Here is a 27,603-nt window from a genome sequence, read left to right as displayed (position 1 = left end):
GACTCATTGAAATTAATGGTCTCTTTTAAATATTGTTAAATTGATATTGTTTTATGTATCTCTGGAACAGAGACAAACTAAATGGAATGCAGCCCAAGGTCGGTAGCGCTGTCGCCTCACAGCTAGAAGGTCCAGGGTTCGATTCCCGCTCGGGACGCTGGGGGCGTGTTCTCTCCATCGCATCATCAGCGTCCATACCTCATAGGTGGGGTTGGCGAAAGGACCTTTCTGTGTGGAGTTTGCATGTTCTCCCCGTGTCCCCTAGGGTAGGTACCCTCACAAAAAAACATGCAGCAATCCTGGTCTCTATACTGCCTCCCCCTGGCCAGCCGGTGCGCCTGATGGAGGGGAAAGGAACTGGTTGGAATAATCCCCCCCCTCTGTCAGGTGAAAAGACTCCTCATGCATCGAAGGAAACATGAGGTCAGTCCGTTTGTCTTCCCAGGTTGGCGGAGGGAGTGTAGAGTCCAGGATTGGGATGGGTTACAAAATCGTGGGATGAAAATAAAAATAATATAAAAAAGAATGGCACCATCCTTCCTCCTCTGTGACTTTACTCTGTGTCTTGTGGTTGCTGGGACAGTGGCACCACCCTCCTCCTCTGTGACTTTACTCTGTGTCTTGTGGTTGCTGGGACAGTGGCACCACCCTCCTCCTCTGTGACTTTACTCTGTGTCTTGTGGTTGCTGGGACAGTGGCACCACCATCCTCCCCGACACATACACCTCCACTATGTTACGGTCATCACCTGTGGAGGAACACAGCACATTTTGATTTTAGTTTTAGTCTTTTGAATAATGTTCACATTTTAGTCACCTGGAATGTTCTAGTCAGTGTTAGTCCAGTTTTAGTCGACTTAAGTGTCGTAAGATTTTAGTCGACTAAATCTACAGTTGATTTAGTCGACCAAAATGTGTTTTGACAGGCCTTGATGTAATGGCAGATTTTACACTTTGGTTGAATGCTGAAAATAGCAGATCTACACGCTCGTTGTGACATCTGCTATTTTGCTTGTACATCTGCTATTTTCAGCATGCAACCTATAGCATAAAACTGGATCTCTTGTCCACTAGTCCCTCCCCAACATTTTTGTTTAGTTTTTATTTGTTGACGGAATTGTTTAGTTTTCATTTAGTTTCCATTTAGTTTTAGTCAGTGAAAAAGGGTAGTCGACGAATATTTCTCGTCTTAGTTTTAGTCGACGAAATCGACACTGGGAGGAACACACAGGAACGATGAACAAAAAACAAAACAAACAAAGAAAGAAAGAAATAGGCAACGTCGTAGTAAATGAGCCCACAAACTAGTGATGGAGAAGAGGACATACTCACCCAAATTCAAGAACTTCTCTAAAAGAATCTGGAATGAGAAAAGAACACATTGGCATGAGACTTGACTGCAGGGCTTGACATTAAGGATTGTGCTGTCGTCTGGGACAACTAACAAATCTGCCCGAACAAGTGCATTAACATTTTACTTCATTTTACTTTACTTAACCCATTTCGGGGCGGGAACCCCTTTTGGTGTGTTAAGCATTATGTTATACTTTAGCTATTGAAAAATAGCAGATCTACAAGCTCATAGCGCGGCACCGAGTGCCCTGCGAGGGCCTCGGGAGAGAATTTCCCACTCGTTTTTTTCCCCATAGACGTTTCAAAACGTATTTATTTAAAGATCTTTAAAGCCTCGGACAAAGCCTGCAGCCGAGTTCACAAATCATGTCAATAAACACATTTTCTTGGGCCGAACAAATAATTAGAAAGAAGAGGGGAAAAAAAGGCGGGGTACAACACGTTTTCATAGTAAATGCGACCTGCAGTCACAATAATTGGTCCTCACTAATGTTCATGATAAAATACCACACTTTTTTTCCTACTCTGTCTGTGTCTCATAGGAGGGCTGTGGGCCCATCATTGTTAGGCAGATTTAACAAGATTTAGATTTGTATTATCGTGAGAACGATGGCTTCCAATTTCGCATCGCAACTTTTCAGGAATAGAAAGCCTGAAAGTTTCTATTAGCTTGGATTCCCAACATCGATGATGTCACCGGTGGACGGGTTTCTGAACTGCCTACAGCTCTACCATGAGACACAGACTGAGTAGAAAAAAAACTGTGGCATTTTACGATGAACATTACAGACGATCAATTATATGAAGGTAGGTTGAAATGTGGTGGAGTGGTCCTTTAATCATTCAAAATATATATTTTAAATGTAGGAAAAGAAAATGGGATTTTTACTCGAGCCGTGGCCAATAAAAAAATGGATCCGTGACTAAGGATGGGTATCGTTAGGATTTTTGTGAGTCTGGTACTGATCGCGCATCTCCGGCCGATAGGTGAGAACGCGTTTGCCGACGTGCTAATCATTGAAAACAAAGGCGGCTTGCATGCTGTGGTTTGCTACTAACAGAAAGTTGCATGCACATGGGCTGCCCAAAGTAGGCTATCTTTTGTCGTTTTTTCGCCACCTCTCTTCGAAGTTAGACTGGCAAGCTCTAAACTGACTGGGCCTCTGGACGCTACGAAATTGAATTATTGTAATGGGTACCCGGTACCCAAGCACGTTCGGTTCGGTACATGCTTGGTCCCGAGGTTCGGGACCCACCCCTATCCGTGACCTACAAATGGGTCCCGACCCAGTGTTTGGGAACCGGTGTCCTACTGTACCATAGGCTCCTCCCACTGTACCGTGGGCTCTTCCCACTGTACCTTAGGCTCCTCCCACACTACCTTAGGCTCCTCCCACCGTACCTTAGCCACCTCCTACCCAGAGCCATAGAGTAAGACAGAGTTACGACATTAACTGAGTTCATGCAGCCCTGGAGAGTGACAAGCTGGAGTTTGAAATACATTGTTTTCAACGAGGGTGGCGCAAATATCAGCAATTTTAGGCATGTGTGCAACATGACAACCGTTTTAAAGTATTGTACAGTGACAACTAAAGTCTCTGTAATGTGTATGTTAGTCACTTACTAAAAAACGAACTAAAATAAAGGGATTTAAGATCATTAAAGCTGGGCTGTTACCTGAGTCCAGTGCATTCTGCCAACTTCCGGACATTGTCACTCTTCGCTATGCTGTTCGCCAATAGAAGTCTATGTAGAAGACTTGGACTGGCCCCATGAAGTGAACGGAGTTGTCGTAACTCTGTCTTACTCTAGGGCTCTGCTCCCACCATACCTTAGGCTCCTCCCACCGTACAGGCTCCTCCCACCGTACCTTAGGCTCCTCCTCGTGTTGGATCAGGTCGATGGGTCCGCCGGCCACCGCCACGTTCACTCTCAGGGCGTCGAAGTCCTTGCCCACCTCAAAGTTCCCGATCTCGTGGTCCAGCGCCAGGGCTAGAAGTGATAATGAATTGGTTGGTTACCTACCCTGGCTGCGCCCCTAGCATGGTTAGCTACCCTGGTTACACCCCCATCATGGTTACTTATCATGGCTGCCCCCTATAGCATGGTTACCTACCCTGGTTACACCCTCATCATGGTTACCTACCCTGGTAACACCCCCCATCATGGTTACCTACCCTGGTTACACCTCCCATCATGGTTACCTACCCTGGTTACACCTCCCATCATGGTTACCTACCCTGGTTACACCTCCCATCATGGTTACCTACCCTGGCTGCTCCCCTAGCATGGTTACCTACCCTGGCTGCCCTCAAGCATGGTACATGGTTACCTACCCTGGCTGCCCTCAAGCATGGTACATGGTTACCTACCCTGGCTGCTCCCCTAGCATGGTTACCTACCCTGGCTGCCCTCAAGCATGGTACATGGTTACCTACCCTGGCTGCCCTCAAGCATGGTACATGGTTACCTACCCTGGCTGCCCTCAAGCATGGTACATGGTTACCTACCCTGGCTGCCCTCAAGCATGGTACATGGTTACCTACCCTGGCTGCTCCCCTAGCATGGTTACCTACCCTGGCTGCCCTCAAGCATGGTACATGGTTACCTACCCTGGCTGCCCCCCAGCATGGTACATGGTTACCTACCCTGGCTGCTCCCCAGCATGGTACATGGTTACCTACCCTGGCTGCTCCCCTAGCATGGTTACCTACCCTGGCTGCCCTCAAGCATGGTACATGGTTACCTACCCTGGCTGCCCCCCAGCATGGTACATGGTTACCTACCCTGGCTGCCCCCCAGCATGGTACATGGTTACCTACCCTGGCTGCCCCCCAGCATGGTATAATGGTTACCTACCCTGGCTGCCCCCCAGCATGGTATAATGGTTACCTACCCTGGCTGCCCCCCAGCATGGTACATGGTTACCTACCCTGGCTGCCCCCCAGCATGGTACATGGTTACCTACCCTGGCTGCCCCCCAGCATGGTACATGGTTACCTACCCTGGCTGCCCCCCAGCATGGTAGAATGGTTACCTACCCTGGCTGCCCCCCAGCATGGTAAAATGGTTACCTACCCTGGCTGCCCCCCAGCATGGTATAATGGTTACTTACCCTGGCTGCCTCCCAGCGTGGCCAGCCTGAACACCTCCTCAAAGGTCAGCGTGTGGTGCTGGGGGTCCTGGATGGTCAGGGCCTTGGACGTGTCCAGGGTTCTCCTCACGGCGTCCAGCATGGAGGCTGAGTAGCCGCCCGCCACGTCTGACAACAACAACAACAACAACAACATCAGAACAAGCACATGGATTTATTAAATCCACACAGACATGACTGACTTATCGCTGAAACCACTGAACTCCAAAATGTTCATTTTTCAGGAAATGAAAAATATACATTAATTCAGGAAATTAAGGAAACCGTATATTTTGAAAACAAAGCAATACTGCCTCATCAAAGTTGGTGTTGTGACTTTAGATATTGTCAATTACTTCCATGAGAGGTGGTGGTGTTTTAGCACAGGGGTTCTCAACGTTTTTGGCCGGGGACCCCCGGAAATGCTTTGGCAACGTCTCAGGACCCCCGCCCCGCCCCCTCCCGACCCCCAATATAAATTGACTGCTACAATAACCTTAAACCATTTTGGGCGGGAACCCCTTTTGGTGTTTTAAGCATTGTTATAATTTAGCTATTTAAAAATAGCAGATCTACAAGCTCATAGCGAGTGGCGCGCTACGAGCTTGTAGGTCTGCTATTTTTGAAAAATCGTGAAATTTTTTTTAAAAAACAAAATCTTTTTTTTTTTTGAAAATAATTTGGGGACCCCCTAAAATAATTTGGCGACCCCCCGAGGGGTCGCGACCCACGGGTTGAGAACCCCTGTTTTAGCAGACAGTTTGAAGGTCCAATGGAGTTAGTCCCTAGTTAGCATCCTATAGTGCAGGTGGTTTTCAACCCTTTTCATATCAAGGCCCATTATTTATTCTGCATTTGAGCCACGGAACCACCATTTGATGACATTTAGCCTCGCAGAACCAAAGCTAAAGAATATTTTGTTATCGTTGGATAAGATTTTGTCCACAATTCCATGCTGTGTTGATGTGGTACCATAGGACAGATAACAGGCAAATGTTGATCAAAATAACAATTATTTTACATTCTCTAATTGTGTAGACTTCTTGTAAATTAAGTAACGCAGATGTTTTCACAATAATTTAACCCTTAAGAGCGTAACATTTTACACTCTGAAGAGTTACAGATCTATAAGGGTCCATTTGGTTACTAACTCTCCATCATTTAGCTGGGGACCACCTGGAATCCCCTCGAGTCTGAGGACCACCCGTGTGAAAACCACTTCTATAGTGTGTGTAGTTTCAATGTACAGATTATTAATTATTGGATATTATACTGTTTAGACTGATAATAGAGCGTCGCAGTCCCGCCCCCTACCATGGACCAGGAAATGATTCTCCGTTCATTTTCCTCATAGACATTTCAGAAAGTATTTATTTAAAGACGTTTACGCCGCGGACAAAGCCAACTCGAGTCGTGACAAATCATGACAACAAACACAATTTTTTGGGCCGAACAAATAATTAGAAAGAAGAAAAAAACGGCAGGTTGCAACACTTTTTTTGTTGTTTTTCTTCTTTGTCTATGGGAAAAATGCATTGGGATTAATTTCCTGGTCCATGGTAGGGGGCGGGACTGCGACGCTCTATAGGTTCTTGGTTTACCAATGCTCCTAGATTACTATCTCTATGCGTTCGTTTGCTGCATTACTTTGTGTTTATCTTGTTTACTGTGAATCGCTCTGGATCAAGATAGAGCGTCTGTTTTGACGGCCAATCTACACTGTAAAAATCTGACCTGTCCCCAGGCCAAACTACACTGTAAAAATCTGACCTGTCTCCAGGCCAAACTACACTGTAAAAATCTGACCTGTCCCCAGGCCAATCTTCACTCTGTGTTTCAGGACATTTCTCACGTCCAGCATTCCACTGCACAGCCTGAGAGAGAGAGAGAGAGAGGGAGAGGGAGAGAGAGGAACATAGAAATTGATTTATTAGATATTCTGACTTTCAATTGTACAGTATATATTTTGTTATGATCGTATATTGTTCCACTTTTTACTTTGGCAATGTAAACGTATGTTTTCTCATGCCAATAAAGCCCTTTGAAATTGAATAAATTGAAAATTGAGAGGATGGATGAGAAGTAGACAAAAGCAGTGAGAGTTGTTGTTTTGTGCAATGTTAATCTTGACAGCATATTTTGATGTAGTTGTTAGTAATTGTCTTTTGGATGAAATTCCATTCCGTTTGTCATATGTTAGTCGTCTGAATGTTGATTTAGTCAACTTATTGTTGCTGTGATGTAGTCGGAATGCCTGATTTACTGTACACTTACGCGTACCGAAAATAGCCAATCTACAAGCTCACAACGCGTCGTCTAGTTTTTATTCGCTGACGAAATTATCAATATAATAATTTCAAAGTTTAAATCATCATAGCCTGGTTTTTATTTAGTTTTCGTCAATGGGAATAAAAAGGCAGTTGACAAACCTTTTTGTCTTCGTTTTAGTAGACAAAATGAACACAGTTTCAGAGTAATGGCTTATTGTTGTTGTTTAGGGTCAGCAGGCCCCAAGAACGGCTGGCAACCCCCCCCCCCCCCATGAAGAAATGAAGGAAATATGGAAGTAGAGCGGGCTTCTGTTCCGGGTGCTTCAAACGCCATAGGGCAACTTTGACGATGGAGAGGGCCAATATATTTCCACACTCACTCCAGAGGGGCCACGTTGCATATTACTGTCGTAGCAAAAATAGCCGATCTACAAGCTCAAAATGCGTCGCACCGCAACGCGTTTTGAGCTTGTAGATCAGCTATTTTTGCTACATTTGAATTGAAATCCTGAAAAAATGTGGCAATTTATTTTTATTGGAATCCTGAAAAATAACATTTTTATTTAATTTCAAATTAATTTAGTTATAGTTATGTTAACTTTATGAACTAAATCCAAACACATTGGACATACAAAAGCGGGTCATGTTTGCATGTTTGAAATCAATAATATATCAGTATTCTGATATTAATGTAACCCAGGTCAAAATTGCCAATCTAAATATAAATGGATTTAGGATGAAACCCAGGTTAAAATATAGTAATCAAACTTCTACAAAAGAGCTTTAACCATGAAAACTAAATAGGATTTGCCTAAAACTATTTTACTATACAGAGTATGGGTTTATATTCTATCTGTATTCACATTCATCTACTTGTGTAGTGTCTTTGAGAGCCCTGTGAGGTGCTCTGAACAAGCCAATGAACCAATTGACCAATCAGGTCTCTCAATTAATAGACTGCACTTTGGAGAATCACCAGCCCAGGTGATGTGATTCAGCTAATTGCATGCTGCAGAACACAGAATGTTCTGGAGAGAACAGGAGAGAGAAGCCTGTTGAGCAGACAGTTTGACAAACAGAGAGGAAAGACAAGATTTGATGAATGTGAACAGATTGTTTTCATTTAAAGAGTTTTGATTGATCCAGTCTCTTTTTGAGAGAAGAGTGCTGATCCTTTTGAGAAGTTTGATCCTGGAACCTGTTAATTATGTGAACTTTGTGAACACTGACTTGGTGAGTTGAGCAGCAGCAGCCATGTTACACTCTGCCTAACTTTCATAGTAACAGTTTTTGATTTAATTGTATATCCAGCTAATTGTAAATGTACTGTTAGTAGTTGAACTAAGATGAAGACAATGTTTTATTTTTGTTTCTAAACTTTTAAGGGTGTGATCCTAATTTGTGATTATATGACAGGTCAGGTCTTTTGCTTTGATTGGATTGATTCGAGTGATATTGGCATATCACTCTGGCGAGCTACCCAAGATTCACCGGATCAAGATCCTCAACACAGCTGTCCCCTTAAATCAGATAAGACATTTGGTTTGAACATTCCCCCATTTCCCTCTCATCTCACTGCAGCACAGTGAGATTCTCAGTGTGCTAGCCATTTGTAGTGCACCTCCACTGCATACACATTGCACACACCTACCATACCTGGATGGACATACTGTACAGTGAACTTTACAGTCACAATACACTGAACACTGAATACTTACACCCTGATGGACTCTCAGTGAACTCTTGAGAGCTACACACATTCATTTCTACTCTATCACTGCCCCACGCAGTGGGAAGTTCATTGGACTATAATACCTTAAAGGAGATTTATGGTTATTATTATGTTTATGTGAATTGGAATGTGAATGTGATTATTTGATGTTGTATATGTTCAAGTGATTAAGTGAAATTGATTATGCCTTTACTTTGAATAGTTTAAAGGTGAAGTAAGAAGGTCATTTGATAAATAACAAAGTATTTTGATTTCATAAAAATACATTTCATTGGTTAAAAAACTAATACTTACTGTGAACCTAAGAGGAATAAGTTACTTAAAAACAACTTAACTTAGTTACTTACCTTAGATTAGATTTAAAACCTGAAAAGGAACTAAAGGGTTACATTAACCTGAGGGCATTAAGTGAAGGTGGGGGACGCATGTGGCCCCCGGACCACCAGTTGCCCATGTATGCCATAGGGCAACTGCCATTGAAACGAATAGCTGGGGGCTAGTTTAGATATAAGTCATATAACTCTATGTTTAAGGTCCTTGAGGACAGCAGAGACTTACGAGATGTTGGAGTTGGGACAGTGGGACACGGACGCTCCCGTTTCTCTGAAGAGGGTCAGCTCTTCATCGCTGAGGTAGCAGCCGTGGGCCATCACTGTCTGCCAATCATCATCATCATCATCATTATTTTCATCGTTACAGAAATAAAAATAAGTCAGATGCTGTGTGTGTGTGTGTGTGTGTGTGTGCGTGCGTGCATGCGTGCGTGTCTTAATGATTCTATAAAAAATAAGGGACGGGCAGAAATATATTGTTGCTGTCTTAATGTCTTAACTCTTAGTGCATGTGTTTGTAAATGAATGCCATACTTGATCATACTACAGTGTCACACCAAAGCATCAAAAGTAGCAGATCTGCAAGCTCGAAAAACGCACAAAGTGACGTGCTTTGAGCTTGTAGATCTGCTATTTTTGCTATTTAGGATTTTGAATGCTGAAAAGTATCTGTTCTGGACATGAGGTTTTCACCTGACAGAGACAATATTATATTAACCACTTGAACCGCAACATCCATATTCTGGGGTCAAATAAGCCATAGAATTGTTGTCGTTTTTTTCCTACAGCATAAGCTTAATTCAAGAGGCGGTTGGCCACCCTATGTGTGTGCGCCTGCCTGCCTGGCCTGCATGTATGAAATCAAAGATTTATTTTGTTTACTGGTGCTAGACCCTGAAATCAGGGTCAGCATAAAATTGCACGTAATTTTATGCATAAAAGTGCATAAAATTACCCCCGGGGTTAAGTCAATAGCAGCATTATTTTGGGGTCATGGGCTGAAAAGTTTGGGAACCCATGACATAGAACGTGGGGTCCTGGGACCCCCAAGGGGTTGAAGGACTTTCAGGGGGTCCCCAGCTAAATGATAGGAACCTTATGGGCCTGTAACTCAGAGAGTGTACAAATGGAACCAAATGGACCCTTATGGGCCTGTAACTCAGAGAGTGTACAAATGGAACCAAATGGACCCTTATGGGCCTGTAACTCATAGTGTACAAATGGAACCAAATGGACCCTTATGGGCCTGTAACTCAGAGAGTGTACAAATGGAACCAAATGGACCCTTATGGGCCTGTAACTCAGAGAGTGTACAAATGGAACCAAATGGACCCTTATGGGCCTGTAACTCAGAGAGTGTACAAATGGAACCAAATGGACCCTTATGGGCCTGTAACTCAGAGAGTGTACAAATGGAACCAAATGGACCCTTATGGGTCTGTAACTCAGAGAGTGTACAAATGGAACCAAATGGGTCCATTTGGTTTCATTTGTACACTCTCGGAGTTAAATTAACTTTGATTTTACAATATACATTGGGGTCCCAGACATAGAAATGCCATTAAATGCCCGTCAAACTGGGGGTCCTTGAAATTAAACGGGTTAGGAATCACTGCTTCTCTTATGGGGGGTCCCTGACTCCCTGGCATATCTTTTCAAATAGGGGTCCGCAGGCTAATAAGTGTCAATTTGGTGGTCCTTGACATGAAAGTTTGGGAACCACTGCCATAGAAGACATGCTGGCTTCTAGGGAATCCAAATGACGGGAATCAGTCCTGGCAACTGACTTGAATCCATGTAAATGTCCTAATCTTGTCGGAGAGAAGGTCGTGTTTGGTGTGGTAAATGTCCTAACCATACAGTGGCCTTGTGGTTAGAGAGTCCGCCCAGAAACTGGGAGGTTGGGGTTCGATCCCTGGCTGGGTCATACCAAAAACTGTAAAAATGGGACCCAATGCCTCCCTAGTCTGGGCAGCATTCCATTTTGGGTTTATGATCCAGTCGGGAGCGGATGGCAACTTTCGTCATGTTGTAGTCAATGAGTTGTAGTCATCTGGCAGGAAACCACCAGGCGGAATCCGTACTATGAATGGGTACTTCTTATTCCGCCTTGTGGTTTCCTGCCTGATGACTACAACTCAATGACTACAACATGGCGTAAATTACCATCCGCTCCAGACCGGTTCCAGACCGGTTCACACGACGAATTTGAAACACATACCAGGCTTTCCTCCGGGGTGGAAAGCCTGGCGACACGAGGTTAACGCCTCCCTGCTTAGCGCTCAGTATCAGTGGGTTGGATTGGGGCGGGGTCAAATCAACTACTCAAATGATTCCAGAGCACAGCGCACGCTGCGGCTCACCGCCACAAGAGATCAAGGGTCAAATGCAGAGAACAAATTTCACTGTGGTAACGTGTGTGACAAATCGTACGACTCGACGTTGACTAACCTTGTCGGTGAGCAGGTTGTGTTTGTGGTAAACGTCGGTGTACGACTGTGAGTCTGGGAACAACTCCTTGACCAGCTGCACCTCTTCCAAGTTCTCACTGACGTGGCTCTGATGGAGATAGAGACACACAGTTAGACCGCCGCGCGCCTCGCACGTACATAAAAACACACAGAGTTAGACCGCCGCGCGCTCACACGCACATGTCAGAAGTTGGCTCAGCATGCACTAGAAGCTGTTTCTAAATAGGGAAGTGAGTAGATATAGTAGGCATGGGGGGGGGGGAAGGGGTCAAAATGTAGTAATGTAACCAAAAGACCCAATTATTACACATATCGAAAACGTTTCTTCTTTTAAACCCAATATAGACATTTCTTATAACTCAGAAATCCTTTTTTAGATTCTCAACACATACATTTTTCTTTTACTACAAATGTTTAGATTCCCAAGACCTAATGATAGTAGTCACAGGTGTTGTAGGTTCCGATCAGACTTTGAAGATATGGGGGTGTCATACCTTTGGTTGCTTTGAATGCCAGCATCAGACTTTTGTACTCTATGCGGGCAGGGACCAGGAGCCAATGGAGGCTCCCTCCATTGGCTCCCGGTGAAGAGAAGGGGGGGAGAATTTTGGCTGGTTGAAGACCAAGCGAGCTGCGACATTCTGGATCAATTGGAGAGGCTTAAGTGTGCATGCCGGTAGGCCAATAAGGAGGGAGTTACAATAGTCAAGTTTTGATATGTCTAATTGGTCTAATTCTTCGAATGTTATAGAGTGTAAACCTACAGGATCGCTGTAATGTGTGCTTTGAATGAGAGCTGACTGTCCAGGACAACACAAAGGTCAGCAAGGCGTCGTCTATGGAACTAGCTAGAACTAGCTCCTGCAATATACCTTTGTATATTGTAGATGGTATATTTTATACACACACACACTTTGAGCAGGTACACCCACGCACATGTACAAGACTTCTTCATGACATGATGCTGGCATGGTAGTGTAGTGAGTAGGGATGGAGCTTGTTCATTTTTATTGATAACGAGCAGCTTATCGAGCCGGGTTCTTATCGAGCCCACTATCAAGCATTTTCTATTATTTTGTGGAAAGACGGGAGACAATACATTCTGAACAGAACCAGTATCTTTTACTAGGGCCTTCAAATACAGTACTTTTCTAACAGGCGGAAGGCAAATGACCTTTTTTTACTTTTGGAAAATAATATTGAAGAAACTGTTAACTGGTTAATGTGTGTAGCGTCACTTTAAAAGCATAATTTTGTTTCCCCGGGCAGCGCTGGTTGGCAGACATGTTTGTGCCAGCATGGATAATTACATTTATTTCTTGATCGCCTCTTGTCTTAAATGTTTAAACATGACGTCATGGGCCGCTATGCTCCATAACAGGCTTGATAAAACCAAAGCTCATTGATACCAGGTTTTTCCGGGTATCGGGTATCGAGCTCCATCCAGCAGTTAGTGACTCCGGTGCTAACTGGCTCGCTCCCTTCCTTCCCTTTGTTGAGAAGCATCGCTCCATGTTTTCTGTTTCTCTTTGGTTCCAGCCCCCCCCGAGGTTCAATGCTGCATGCGTCTCCGTGACAAATAATCCCATAGGGGGGGGGGGGGGGGGGGGGGAGGGGTAATAAAGAAATTATAATGTATCTATTCTAGGCGGGTGCGTTGCCACGGCAACGAACATGCAGGTGAACACGGCTCACCTGGATGTGCAGGTCGTTATTCCTGGCAATTTCTCCCAGCTGTCCCAGCAGCGTCCCCGAGCAGGACACGGCGAACCGGGGCGTCACCACGGGTTTCACCAGAGGGTACTGTCATGGAGAGACAAAAAAAACCCAACTAAATGTTAGAGAAAAGAACCAACTAGGGATCTCCCGTTTTTTTTATTGCTCCCGATCCGATTCCGATCATTTGATTTTGAGTATCTGCCGATACCGATTTTTCCCGATCCGATATTTATATTATAGTATATAGTATTATACTTTTATAGAACACTTATGCCATATCATCGAAAATCACAGACAATAGGCCTATCTCACAGCATTTCCCCGCCCCCTTTCCACGCCCCCTTTTGGAGCTAGTGGTGTTATTTATTTTGCAGTCCATAGGCTTCCATGTTAAAAGAGGTATTTTCACAAGCCACAAACTACCGTTTTGTAAAGGTAAGGTTTATTCTACTTATTTGAGTTGTTATACCATTGTGTTTTCTTCATATTATTATCGGTCTTTGACATTTTAACATTAGGAAATGTACTTAGATTCTCCGGAGAAAAAAAGTGTAAATGTGAGATAGGCCTATATCCAGTCTAATATCATTATGGTTATAATATTGATACTAGGGATGTCCCGATCACATTTCTTTGCTCCGATTACGATCATTTGAAAATGACATGATCGTGCCCGATTTCCGATCACGTGATCAGATCGGGACATCCCTAGAGCCAACCATACAATGTTTTCAGGCCACCCAATTTCTTTCTTTTTTTTTAACTCTGGACTCCCCCACCCTCACAAGCACTTGGAATTTTAGCAGTTGAGGCATTACATTAGTTTGACTCGGTTCCACAGACACAAAATCTGATGGTAACAAGAGGCGAAGAGGGTGGGTAGAATCATTGGGGGTGCATACTTAGTTTAGACTAGTCATTGGTTAGCAGAGGCGGATTTACCGTTGGGCTAGGGTGGGCTGAAGCCCGGGGGCCCCCGACTAGGGGGGCCCCCCAAAAAAAAAAAATGTATATATATATATATATATATATATATTTTTTTTTTTTAATTATAAAATTGTAAAATGAAATCCAATTCAAGTGAAATGTGTGTATTGTTATTGTATTTAGTTGTATTATGGTTAAACCATTGAGAGCTTCTGCCTGCCTGCCTCTCTTTTTAGGGGCCTGGGTACCCCAAAATGAAAACAAAATAGCCCAAAAAAAATTCTGCCTCGCGGCTGCGCCGCTCGGCCAAATCACGGGACGCACGGCTCTGCCGCGCGCCCCAAGGGGGGCCCTCAAATTTGCTCCAGCCCGGGGGCCCTCAGCAAGGTAAATCCGGCTCTGTTGGTTAGACATGGGTTCTACATCTGAATTTCATTTTTGGTTATGATGGAGCGGTTGAATATGTCCTGAAGTTGCAGTTGTTTGTCTCCAATGATCTTATACTAGCCTGGTTGACTACCTGTATGAGTTTGTAGGCAGGAGCCTATAGAGCGTCGCATGGCCATGGCCCAGGAAATGATTCTCCGTTCATTTTCCTCATAGACATTTCAGAAAAACACTTTTTTTGTTGTTTTTCTTCTTTGTAATTATTTGTTTGGTCCAAAATATTGCGTTTGTCGCCATGATTTGTCACGACTCGAGTTGGCTTTGTCCGCGGCGTCTTTAAATAAATACTTTGTGAAATGTCTATGGGAAAAATGCATTGGGAATCATTTCCTGGGCCTGGCGTCGTCATGAAAGGGGGCGGGACTGCGACGCTCTATTGACCATAGATACTGTAGACCGCATCCATCTTGCCAACAAGGTGGTAACTAGGTGCAACTTCCCATAGACAGCCCATTCATCCAAACAGACAAGTCCTATCAGATTGTATTAAACAACGTCAAACTCACCAACATTGCAGCTGTACGAAAAACTTGAATTATCCTCTTTCTATCTATTTGTTTCATAAGAAACCACTGTAGACATGTTACTTCCTGTCAAGAAATTCCTTGCAGGTGATTTAGAGTTTGGAAGTGCTCGTTGAAGATCAGTCAACGGCCCTGCGTACCACCTGTTTTGAATTTGCACATAATGGTTGCTTTACTGATAACGAGCGGTTCCAAACTCTGACACTAAACACTAAAACTCTAACTAAAATAATAAATAATACATAGGCTATAGGGTGTACCAAAACTCCTGGAGGGGGCGTCAACATATGTGTCACGTGGTAGCGGCCGCCATACTTGCTGGCTTGTCTGGTTTGTTTACATTGAGCGACTATCCGTGTGCATGTATACGTTCTTTTTTTAAACTGACCTCACAATGGTGCAGACTTTCTCAGTAAATAAGTGCCACAGCAGGTCGCGTCGAGGAAATGAGCCAGAAAACAGAATTAGATGTTCAGCTTTCCAGCATGGAGACAGCATCAAGGAACCCAGATTGACGAGTTTACAAAAAGACGTAGAATGGCTTGGATCTCGGCTGTACGGCGCACGGACGCAGAGACATAACGTTCAACAAAGTATCTAAGCACAGCCGTGTTTGTTCACAACATTTTCCTTGTCCTTGTAATGTATTTGGGCCCGACGTTCTTTCTATCCATCCTGGTGTTGGTTCACTATGTTGTCGCCAAGAACGAGCTCAATATTTACAAAAACATACCACCGTCACTCTATTCTGAGTGATGTGGGCTAGAATTTAATGCCCACGAGAGGGCCGTCCCTAGCTTTTCAGACGCCGCCCCCTCTTGGTGACGTACACGTTTTCACACGCTATAATACAGATAGAAAGAGGATACTTCAAGATGGTCTGCATATGGTCATAGGGTCAGCACTAACTGATTAAAGTTATGATAATGTTGCCAGGTGTCAGCTTGGTGGTTATCTTACCTTCCTCTCCAGAAGCTCTCCGATGAACCTTGAAGACACAAACAACGAGTCATTATCATCCCATATTCCATAACCTCATCTACCCAGTGGTGGACAGTAACTAAGTAGGCCTACATGTAATCAGGTACTGTACTTTACTGAAGTATTTACAATACTTCTACTCCACTACATCTCAGATAAAGAAAGAAAAAAAACATTGTACTTTTACTCCAATAGAACTATTTGAAAACGTTACTTTAGTTACTACTGTAGTTACCAGCAGTGTTGATTTCGTCAAAAGATGTTCGTCGACTACCTTTTTCCACTGACGAAAACTAAATGGAAACTAAATAAAAACTATGATGACATGATGATAAATATATTGACAATTTCGTCAACAAATGTTAGGAAGGGACTAGTGGACAAGAGATCCAGTATAAGTCATTTTACAATTAGTTGCATGCTGACAATAGCAGATCTACAAGCTCACAACGTGTCGTGCTGCGACGTGTTGTGAGCTTGTAGATCAGCTATTTTCAGCAAGTGAAAAAAACATTACGACGGCATCAAGGCCCGACAAAATACATTTTGTTCGACTAAATCAACTGTAGATTTAGTCGACTAAAATCTTATGATATTTAGTCGACTAAAACTATAGACTAACACTAAAACATTCCAGGTGACTAAAATGTGACTAAAACTAAATGTAAACTATTCAAGAGACTATGACTAAAACTAAAATCAAAATTTGCTGCCAAAAACAACACTGGTTACCAGTGATGCACGGACCGACCCGTAGCCCGCAGGTCCCGCGGGTTGACCTGCGGCGTGGGCGGACGAGACAAGATTTCAGAGCAATTATCGCGGGCAGCTCGGACTCCTCATGCATAGAAGGAACCATGAGGTCAGTCCGTTGCTCTCCCCAGGTTGGCGGGCGGAGTGTAGAGCCCAGGATTACATTAGATAATTGACACATGGGTGAAAAAAATGGGTTTTGAAAATAATAATAAAAGAAACACGTAATAATAATCTGTACATTTGAAACTATACAAACTAGTATAAGATGCCAGGTCCACAATAAGCCTTGCATCTGTATACATAACATGCTATCTACTGTAACTTACATTTTTCCTGCTGCCACGTCTCATGTGTTTAATAAGCCATTAAGACCTGGGGCCTCCTAATACGTTCAAGGATTTGCACACACATCCGCGGAAAAATAGCAGATGATCTTTGTAAACTCGCAGGACAAAGTGCAGCGCAGGACAAAGTGATGCGCTGTGAGCTTGTGCAGTTTACCTGCTATTTTTGGAACATCCCAAGCATACAATAATGGTTAAAGTGGTTAAAATCTAAAGTGACAGCTAGCGGTTTTAACGGGTTAAAGGAGCATTCAGTGATTTGGGTGATTTGGAAAACCACCCAGTCCGCCCCGGTAACAAAATGTGCACATGCACGCTCTACAGTGAAGGGAAGTGCAACAGGCCAACAGCATGTGCACCAAGGCCCGCCCCCACTCGATCATGATTGGAGGAAGGCCCCTCTCATCCTGATGAAGGCTTTGCCACCCGCCACCAAAACTGAAACTAGGGTTTTTTGACCCCAGGGGCTCACTGGGGACAGGGAGGAACTCCTTATATAGTCAGCACACTCTATAGTAGGGAGGATTATCCAGAAAAAAAGAAAAAATAAGTGATATTTGAATTAAGTCAAATCACTGAATATACCTTTAAGCTAATATTTGGCAAGATTCACCACATGAGATCTGCTGTCATTTGTATACTCTAATCTCATTTAATCTGTTGACAGACAATGTGTTTAGGAAGAATGCAGTTTTTCTGGTCTTTGATAACAAAGCAAATAGAACAGAGCAGAGCCTCCAGTTGTGTTTTGTGAGAAACGGTATGTTAATAACCTCCAGGATTAATACATCTGTTTATCGCGCATCATGGATTCAAGAATATAAAGCCTAGAAAACGTAGGCTACACTGTTGGCGGGCTGCCAGACAAAAGTTAATCTACGCTTTCTACGCTTCTGGCGGGCTCCATGTTAACATTTCAGTGGTGCTCAAACTTGGCACATCTCGATTTTTGTAACCCATTTTGTTTTTCACCCAGTGTCAATTGTCTAATAATGTAATCCTGGGCGCTTCACTCCCCTCTGCCAACCTGGGGAGAACAACGGACTGACCTCATGCTTCCTTCAATGCATGAGGAGTCCAAGTCGCTTCTTTTCACTGTTGCTGTTAAGTGAACAGGAAAAACTCACCGACAGGTCTCCTGGTATGATTCCTGGGTGCTCTCTTTGTAGTGGCTCACAGCGTCATTGGAGTCCATGCACACCTTGCCCACCAGGGCGCGCTGCCCCAGGTCATCTAGAAAAGCGCAGATAACAAAGCAACATGATACAGTTATTGTCTCCACCAGGCCGAAGGCATGGGGAGAGAGTATGTTTTGCACTCCGTCCGTGTGTGTCCGTCCGTCCGTCTGTGTACAGCTAATCTCCGGCACCGTTAACCCGGTCGATGCCAAATTTTGCACACATACTCCCTGGGCACACATACTCCCTGGGTGCCCCCAAATTTCCAGAACGGCCTGTTATAGCGCCACCAGGAGGCCGACTTTTGAAAAACAAAACGTTACCAAAATGTACCCGAAATTGTGTAGCAACAACATTAGCCAAAATTGCACCCGCAATGCTGTCTAAACGTTGATGTATAAATTAATTCCCAATAATAATTGCCAAATATAGCTGCAAGCAGCGATAAGGCGGGACCAAGAAAGAAAGACAATAAGAACAATATGCACAGATAAGAATCACAGGCTGAGTTGTCGTTACCCGTATTTGAACACACAACCTTGTGGTCTGAAGGTGAGAGCTCAACCAACGGAGCTATCTGGACAGTCAGTTATTTCATTGTAAACTGTAACATCATTCAGTGTTTTGGTAACAAGTGTGTGTCCTCATTTTGGGCATGTCATTATCTATTACTACAGTGTGTTTTGCTGCAATTCTTTTCAGGTACAAACTTCTCTTCAACTGGTATTTCAGATAATGGTCCATAATGGTGTGTAGAGCGTTTCACGCAAATTGCTCAAAAAAACAGGCAGGAAATCAGGTATAAGCATTTTTCAAACTGCTCAAAATGACGGAAAATCTGAGGGCGGAGCTTATACTTGTCAAAGTGACAGAAGTGTTCCCCATGAGTCAAGGAACATGTGGAAACAAGTGCCATGAATTTTGACCAAACGAAGCATGAGTTATGAAATTGCTATAGCGTCCCCCTTTGGCCAATTGGAGTAAGACTGCTTTCAGTGCTATTTGGCATGACCCTCTACCATACTGTACAGTTGCAAAAGCATATGACGCTGCATGCATGTATTAGGGACAAAAGAAGAATTTTCACAAACCAGCAATTTTCATTGGCTCATAAAAGCTTCATTTTTTAACTTAAAAGAAATGTACTACGATTTATTGTCTGTATAGGTCCAAAGTTCACGTGTAGAAGTTTTCAGGCATTTTGATCAAAGATCCTGGGAGGAGATACATTTTAACTGTATTTCATATAATTCAAAATAGCGGGTCAAAAGTCAGAACACGAAAGTTGTTCGGAATGAGGAGACACATAATGTGTATCAAAGTGTCATTGCCAACGGTCAAACGGTTCATGAGCTATGCACGTTCAAAGTTAGCATTTTCAATTGAGCGCTATAGCGCCACCATTTGGCCAATTGTCATGGGCTTCGCATAGTCACCGTTTGGCATGGCCCAGATTACCGCGTTTTGCGAAAACCGACTTCACGGTTCAGCCAGAACAGCTATTTTTGGAGGAAGAAGAAGAAGAAGAAGAAGGAGAAGAAGAAGAAGAAGAAGAAAAAAAAACACAAAAACAATAAGTGACCAAAGTCACTTCGTCACTTCTTGGTCCCTTAAAAACACAAAAACAATAAGTGACCAAAGTCACTTCGTCACTTCTTGGTCCCTTAAAAACACAAAAACAATAAGTGACCAAAGTCACTTTGTGACTTCTTGGTCCCTTAATTACTGAAATATAAGCTCACACAGGACTAATATAATTTTTTATCAAATAAAACCTCTGTGTTAAGCTTGATGTACTGTCATTTACACTGGAACAGACAATTATCTGTAATTATTATGAATGAGGTAATTCTAGTCCTGTGTGAATAGGGCTTAAGTCTTTGTTCATGCCACGGTGTGTGTTGTTATAGGCAGTGGAGACAGAAGCACTCCCATTTCTTACATAACCACTTGAACACCAGTATACCTAGGGCAGGGGTGGGCAACTGGCGGCACGGGGGCCACATGCGGCCCCCACCTTCACTTAATGCGGCCCTCAGGTTAATGTCAGAATACTGATATAACATTGGTTTCAGCTGTTTACAATTCCACAGCATGCAAACATGACCCGCTTTAATTACTTCAGTCTAAATTAGTAGCTCAATGCTCAACACAAGTATAATTAAAGGCATTTGAAATTACATAAAAATGTTAATTTTCAGGATTCCAATTCAAAAATAGCAAAAATTTATTCAAGATTTCATTTCGAATATAGCAAAAATAGCCGATCTACAAGCTCAAAACGCGTCGCAGCGCGGCGCGTTTTGAGCTTGTAGATCGGCTATTTTTGCTACGACAGTAATATATGGCCCTAGGGAGTGAGTGTTGAAATATAGTGGCCCTCTCCATCGTCAAAGTTGCCCACCCCTGACCTAGGGGGAACATTGGTAACCGGAATGCTCACCCCAAAACACACTCGCCCCTATTTCTTTTCCAAGGACCGCGTACAAGTGGTTCTTATATTCTTGTATTTGTTATACTGATGTTACGTTTAGGAATAAGGTTAAGTTTAGGCATAGTTTTACTGAGGTTACGTTTAGGAATAACATTAGGTTTAGGAATAGTTTCAATGAGTTTACGTTTAGGAACATGAACATTCAGTGGATTTTCTGTGGTTCTGGGAGTTTTCTCTGGGCTTTCGAAGCCTTTTGAGCTGCAATGAAACCGGGCAAAACAGAGAAAACATCTGCTGACAAATCCCATTGACATACATGGGATTTGCAGGCTGTGAGTGACATCACAAACAGCAGAAAACCCCAGACCACAGAAAATCTACTGAATGTTAAAAGTTCAGGTTTTTTGGGTGTGAAAAAATAAAAAAATTACAAAAACATTTTTTTTTATGTCACAATCCCTTTAAAACGGGTAGAAACATTGCGCCAGTAACAAACGTCTTTGGAGCTTAAAAACTGTGTGTGGATGTTTTATTCTTCTCAATTGGACTGTAGCCTACTATATCTGTAAACAAAACTCAATAGCAAGAGTGACTTCTATCAATAAATGATAAAAAGCCTGTCAATGAATTCACACGTAGAGAGAGGGAGATACTGTAGATCCACACGGCGGTCACACTCTGCCATGAAAGAAGACTTTGGAATTGGATCAAATGTAGGGAGAAGTTCAAGCAGACGAAGCCGAGGCCAAGTTCAGGCTATTTAACATGTATTGTGAAAATCCATTACGATACCTTTGAAAGTAGGCCGTGTTTGCTCAAGCCCCAACAACACGGTGGGTTGTGACACAATAACCTAATGTCACCTCACCACTTTGAAATCTGTGACAGTGGTGGAAGATGTACTGATTTATCGCCGGGCCGTTGTCAGGCAGAAACCTCTGATCTCCATGTAAAAGGTTTCTTAAATTAACGCCATACTCGATCACACTACAGCGTCGCACAATGTATATATATATATATGTATATGTATATATATATATATATATATATATATATATATATATATATATATATGACTCTGTATTGTATTTTCTTAAATGACGACTTCACCCATTTTCAACCTATCTTCGTATAGTTTCCAACTTTCCACCCAACAGCGACGATTATGACATCAGACTCGAACGTTCACCTTTGTTCCCGTTGCAGACACTGTACCCAGTGTGTGTGTGTGTGTGTGTGTGTGTGTGTGTGTGTGTGTGTGTGTGTGTGTGTGTGTGTGTGTGTGTGTGTGTGTGTGTGTGTGTGTGTGTGTGTGTGTGTGTGTGTGTGTGTGTGCATTTTCTCACTTGCTATCTTGCCCAGCAGCAGGGAGGCCTCTGTGTGGATGGTTGCAAAGTAACACGCGGTGGTTGTTCCATTTCTCAGCGTTCTTTTCTGACACACACACACGCACATGCACACACACACACACACACACACACACACACACACACACACACACACACACACACACACACACACACACACACACACACACACACACACACACACACAGCAGATCATATTGCAGGATTAGAAACATTCCCCCAGTGCGTCTAAACACTGCTAAGTCATTCATCATTGTTATCATCACATCATTATCGTTCATACACCCATGTCACACACACACACACACACACACACACACACACACACACACACACACACACACACACACACACACACACACACACACACACACACACACACGCACACGCGGCAACAGTGCTACGATACATTGTAAAACGTGCCACTGACTCACCACCACGTGTGAGTAGACGGTGTGGGCGAAGCTCAGGTCTTTGAAGCGCGCCTCGGCGGGGAACGTGTAGAGGTTGAGCCACTGCAACAGGGGGACGTCCAGCGCCGTGCCCGCGTAGCTGTACTGGGACGCGTGGATGTGTGTGTCCACCATGCCTGGCATAAAGAACTCACTGCGGGGGTCAGTACAGTGGTCAGTACTAGGCATGTAACCATATATGATATATCAATATTAATCCCGACGATATGAATCGATTTATTGAAAAGAAAAAAATTAGGGGTGCTAGTGAATTATGGTGTGTGATGTGAAATGTGAGCTTTAGTCATATTCCATCATATTCAAGTGCTTTTGGAGAGAAGAGAGTCACTTTCAGTAGTAGAGCACTGTAGAGGGGAGCTGTGTGTGTCTGTGACTGTGCCCAGGTGATGATGGTCGTTGATGCACTGTCAAAAGTAATGCTACTTCTTTTGCAATGTAGTTAAATGAAAAATGTGAAAAAAGCTTGGGGGGGGGGGATACAATTAAAAAAACGGTAATTTTTCTGGAAAATATTTTTTCGTGAAAAGTTGTTACGAATCGTATCGTGAGTTGAGTGAATCGTTACATGCCTATAGTCAGTACAGTGGCTCAGTACAGTGGTCAGTACAGTGGTCAGTACAGTGTCCACCATGCCGCGCATGAAGAACTCACTGCGGGCCGTGGGTGGGTGGGTGGGTGGAACGGGCTCTATGCACACGCCATTTTGTAAAGAACTTCCGTTCCCTACTTCCTTCACAGGTGTTTACCAAGGATGATAATAATGAAGGCTCTGTTCCATTCTGGTCAAGCAGAGTCAGTGTTAATGATGCTAATGAAGGCTCTGTTCCATTCTCAATTCAGCATTAATGATGCTAATGAAGGCTCAAACAGTCATTGTTAATGATGCTAATGAAGGCTCTGTTCCATTCTGGTCAAACAGAGTTTTCAAATTGGTGGGCAAACTAGACCTATATTAAATTGTTTATAGGATCAATACAAGTAAATTAATACATGATAACCCTTCCACAGTAGTAGCTTTTTCATATTTTCGATTATTTTACATATTTTTCTACATAATGCCTCATTCGCATATTTAAAAATGTAAAATTTGTTGTGTAAGTACTCAATTGGGGAAGTTTCATGGTGATAACAATCTAATATAGGTATGGTTTTGCCCACTCAATTCATAAATAATGTTCCAATTTTGGACCTCTGGCTCATGGACTAAAAACCAAAAAGAACTGAACCGGTTCCCATTGGGAACCAACCGGTGGAAAAGGGGCCAAAGTGTCCTTGAGTGGGTTCCAAATGACTCCGTACGGGTGTGTAACTATGAGTGCACAAATGGAGCCAAATGGTCCCTTCTCAGAGTTATGGGGGTCCTTGAAATTAAAGTTGGAGAACCACTGCACACTAAATGGAACAGAGCCTTAATTAGTATCATCGGCAACACCTTCCAAGTAGGGAAGCGGCCCGTAAGGAGGAGTTATTCTGTGCGCATTAAAGGGATATATCACTTTAAAAAATCTAAAAAACATTTGGTCATCTACTCAGGCTGATGTGAACACCCCAGACAGTTTTGATTAAGTTGCTCGATTCAGTATTATTATTATTTTTTTAATGTTTTAAAATAATAATGATTAAAAACGAAATGTACAAAACCAAAACATAAAGCGACCCATATAGAAATGTGTCCGCGACCCGCAAATGTTTGTGAACTGGTGATGTAATTATGTATGTGTGATCTTACTGTTGCTCTAGGTGAGTGACGTCCGAGCTGTCCAATCCGTGGCTCTCACACACCGCGTCCAAGTCCCGCCCTCTCTCAATGAAGGCAATCTGACCACAAGGGGAGGTACATGTAAATCGGAGTTGTCATTCCTGCGTGATTATGAATCCCACCAACGTTCTAGGGTAGACCCGCCTCACCATGTGTCTGATTGGCTCCCGGGAAGGCATAGTTTTACTGAGGTTAGGCTGTTCGGATTAGGTTTAGGGGGGTGCATACTTAGTTTAGACTAAGACTTAGGTTTAGGGTGAGGGTTTGAGATAGGTTGTAGTTGTAGGACTAATGACTGGTCGCAAAAACGAGAACTGTCAATCACAACGACTACTGGACAATCACAGCAGGGCTTTCCTAGAACTGTGGTGGGATATAATAACTCGTCATTCCTAGTATTCAGGTTTTATTTATAGTCATACAATTGGTTCTCATTAGTCATTAATGCTCATTTTTTTCTACTCCCTGTCTCAGAGGAGGGCTCTGATGAACATTTCAGAAACCCACCTACCACTAACATCATCCATTGTAATCTCATATTAATTTCTCATAATCTCATAATTTAGAAGCCATAAGTTTTCACGTTAATAACAAATCAAAATCAAAGAATTTGAATCTTGTTTTGAGAAGAAAATAAATCCCTCAAGGGCCCCTAGGGGGTCCCCGTGGACCGCACTTTGAGAAGCACTGGGCTACACAGTACTTGTACATGTACTGTACTGGCCTCAGGGTTCCTAGTTGGCGGGGTTCCAAAATTGTTTCCGTCTAAAGATGATGTGTAACTGGTAGATGGGTTTCTGAAGTGTCCAAAGCCCTCCTAATGAGACACAGACCAAACAAAACCAAATGGTGCCTATCGGCCCGGACGGTTAGCTCAACCATCTGGGCACCTAGGCTGCCAAACCAGCCAGATGGTGTGCCGCGGGTTCGACTCCCGAGCCCGACGGCCCTTGCCACGTGTCACTCCCCAATCCCCATCTCTCTCCCCCTTTCCTGTCTAATTACTGTACCCTATCAATAAAGGCAAAAAATGCCAAAATAATATCTTAAAACAATATGAAGATAGGTTGACAATGTGTGATGTCGTCCTTTAACTAAAAGTAGGCAATACTACAATGTAGAAATACTCTGGTATTCAAAAAAATAAATTACTTGAGTAAAAGTGCAAAAGTATATTGGCATGGAAATATATTAGAACGGACGTATAATAATTCTTGTTACAGAATGTGTGTCGGCTATTAATATATTCAACTGAACGCAATAGGTGTAGATATCAAGTATAGCCTACTTATGTAAAGCGACTTCGGGTACTTAGAAAAGCGCTATATACATCTGAGCTATTATTATTATTCAAGCGCGCGCGCGCGCACACACACACACACACACACACACACACACACACACACACACACACACACACACACACACACACACACACACACACACACACACACACACACACACACACACACACACAGCTGTGCTACTTCATTCCTCACCAAAAGCTGAGTAAAAGAGTAAAAGAAATGGACAGGGGGCGGGGGCATTCGAGCAAGTGGCTAAATAGCTGCTGATGCTTTATGCACTAAAGCATCAACAGTATAGCAGCTTGTAGATCTGCTACTTTTGATGCTTTTGAGTCCTGAAAAGTAACAGTTTTGGACATAGGAGGTTTCCACCCGACAGAGAGGCGAGTTTAATATATTATTGATACAGTATGACATCACGACCTCACATTCCCCAAATGTTTACCTATCCTTAATTACGGTATAATTTCAACCCTGGCGTTTGTTGACTAAAGTTCATGGTGTTTACTCTTGATCTTGCACTTTGTAAAAGTGGCTCCAGACCGGACAAGAGCGTCTGTCTGCTAAATCAATATATAAATTGTAAAAAAAAATATATATATATATATGTATTTATTAAATTGTAAAAGAATATATATATATTTATTTAAAACTTGGTGACTGACACAGCTGCAAATATTTCTTGCAGAGTATGACATGACATAAAAGATAAAACATTATAGCGCGTTTACTTTCCCATAAAAAAAAAAACAACAACAACACAAAAGTAATAATTAACAAAACAGTGATTGGAACGGGGATTATTCTTGCAGGCTATAAGGTTTGGGTTATTGGTTCTGGACTATGTCCTGTAACAGAGTGATATCGTCCCCACAACACAATGCACCATGACTACCTGTTATGATGTGTCCATCATGTACATCTAATGAAGTCTATGTACTTGAACTTTAGATACAGTGTTTGGTTTATGTACTTTAGTGGAGTAGAAGTAAAAATATAGGAAATTGGAAATATTCAAGTAAAGTACAAATACCTCAAAATTGTACTTAAAAACAGTACTTAAGTAAAAGTACTTAACTTTCTGCATAATGATCCTACTTTTATTTTGGTACTTGAAGTAGGCTACATTTTTACGCAAATACTTTTTGCACTTTTACTCAAGTAGGTTTTGCCTTATTTCCATGCACTTTGCAGACTCTAGCTATAGACACTTATACTCAAGTAAAGAGTACTTTTCCCCCCCACCACGATCACTCACACGCACCACCACCTGCACCTATAACATGATAATTCTAAGTTACCTTGCCCTCCGTGTCCACTCCTAGCAGCGCATCACGCAGGATCTCCAGGGGCGCGTGCGGGGTCGAGTGCACGAACGTGCCCCTGAAGACGCGCCGCAGCGACGCGGCGGCGGCGACCGTCGTCGTGTGTCCGTTGGGAGTCGACATAATAGTTGGGTGTGTGGATACGATACTAGTAATGTCAGTGTGTGTATGTGGTCAGTCGCTATGTATGGTGGCTGTCTGCCTGTGTGTGTGTGTGTGCGTGTGTGTGTGTGTGTGTGTGTGCGCGCGCCTGCGTGTGTGTGTGTGTGTGTGTGGCCGGCCGGCGGGGCGCACTGCAGTGCAGAGTACAAGATGTTATGTCACTGTGTGAGTGTGTGTGGAAATAAACAGTGCGTCGTATGTATAGTGCACCACACCAAGCGTTTTTATACCTTGGAGAAGGGAGGGGAGGGGGAGGGGGCGGGTCGTGACTGCATGAGTGAGCACGCACGAGTTCGCACTTCATCATCGCCAAGAGCGGGCGCGCACGCACGAGACGGCGCGCACGGAGTATATAGGCTCTGCCTGTCATGCACGCACCTACCTGTGTCGGTCTGTGTGCGCGCAGCCAATGAATGAATGCACGCACCCATGGCAAGCAAGGACACATTTTTTGATGGTGCATGGTCATTTAGAATAGATCATATAGGCTATATAGACTTTATAAAAACGAGTTTTTAGTAGTCCTTTCTACAGTCTATGGTCTAGTCTAGTATAGATAGGCTACCGGGTACACAGTTACAAAATAACTATATTCTGTTTCAATTCATTA

At 43.2% G+C, this 27,603-nt stretch overlaps 1 protein-coding gene across 2 annotated transcripts; it reads right to left on the bottom strand.

Moving 5' to 3' along the window:
• Nucleotides 1–27,067, bottom strand: gda (guanine deaminase). Of its 2 annotated transcripts, XM_079515762.1 has the most exons (15): nucleotides 26,808–27,067; nucleotides 24,170–24,258; nucleotides 22,402–22,573; nucleotides 21,947–22,034; nucleotides 18,116–18,221; nucleotides 15,868–15,895; nucleotides 12,986–13,093; nucleotides 11,271–11,378; nucleotides 9,046–9,143; nucleotides 6,292–6,359; nucleotides 4,468–4,614; nucleotides 3,223–3,344; nucleotides 1,332–1,359; nucleotides 649–748; nucleotides 1–536 (listed from the first exon to the last, which is right to left on the bottom strand). In XM_079515762.1, the coding sequence occupies exons 1-14, from the start codon at nucleotides 26,952–26,954 to the stop codon at nucleotides 666–668; spliced, it is 1,392 nt and encodes a 463-aa protein (XP_079371888.1). In that variant the 5' UTR covers nucleotides 26,955–27,067; the 3' UTR covers nucleotides 1–536; nucleotides 649–665. The 2 variants fall into 2 exon arrangements, with proteins under 2 accessions (XP_079371888.1, XP_079371887.1); XM_079515761.1 differs by having other exon boundaries at nucleotides 1–748.
• Nucleotides 27,068–27,603: the final 536 nt, after the last annotated feature.

The sequence above is a fragment of the Electrona antarctica genome, assembly GCF_951216825.1.
Source record: "Electrona antarctica genome assembly, chromosome: 12".
Taxonomy (NCBI): Eukaryota; Metazoa; Chordata; class Actinopteri; order Myctophiformes; family Myctophidae; genus Electrona; species Electrona antarctica.
The sequence above is the reverse complement of the archived record's forward strand: the minus strand, read 5'-3'. Positions and strand labels throughout refer to the sequence as shown.

What these genes read in the sequence shown, in the direction of transcription:
- gda (XM_079515761.1), bottom strand. Translation starts at nt 26,954, where the DNA reads ATGTCGACTCCCAACGGACACACGACGACGGTCGCCGCCGCCGCGTCG. An exon ending in GTCACTCACCTAGAGCAACA is followed by an intron (nt 22,574 to 24,169) that starts GTAAGATCACAC and finishes TGACCCCCGCAG; the next exon opens with TGAGTTCTTTATGCCAGGCA. An exon ending in GAAGATTGGCCTGGGGACAG is followed by an intron (nt 4,615 to 6,291) that starts GTCAGATTTTTA and finishes TGTTGTTGTCAG; the next exon opens with ACGTGGCGGGCGGCTACTCA.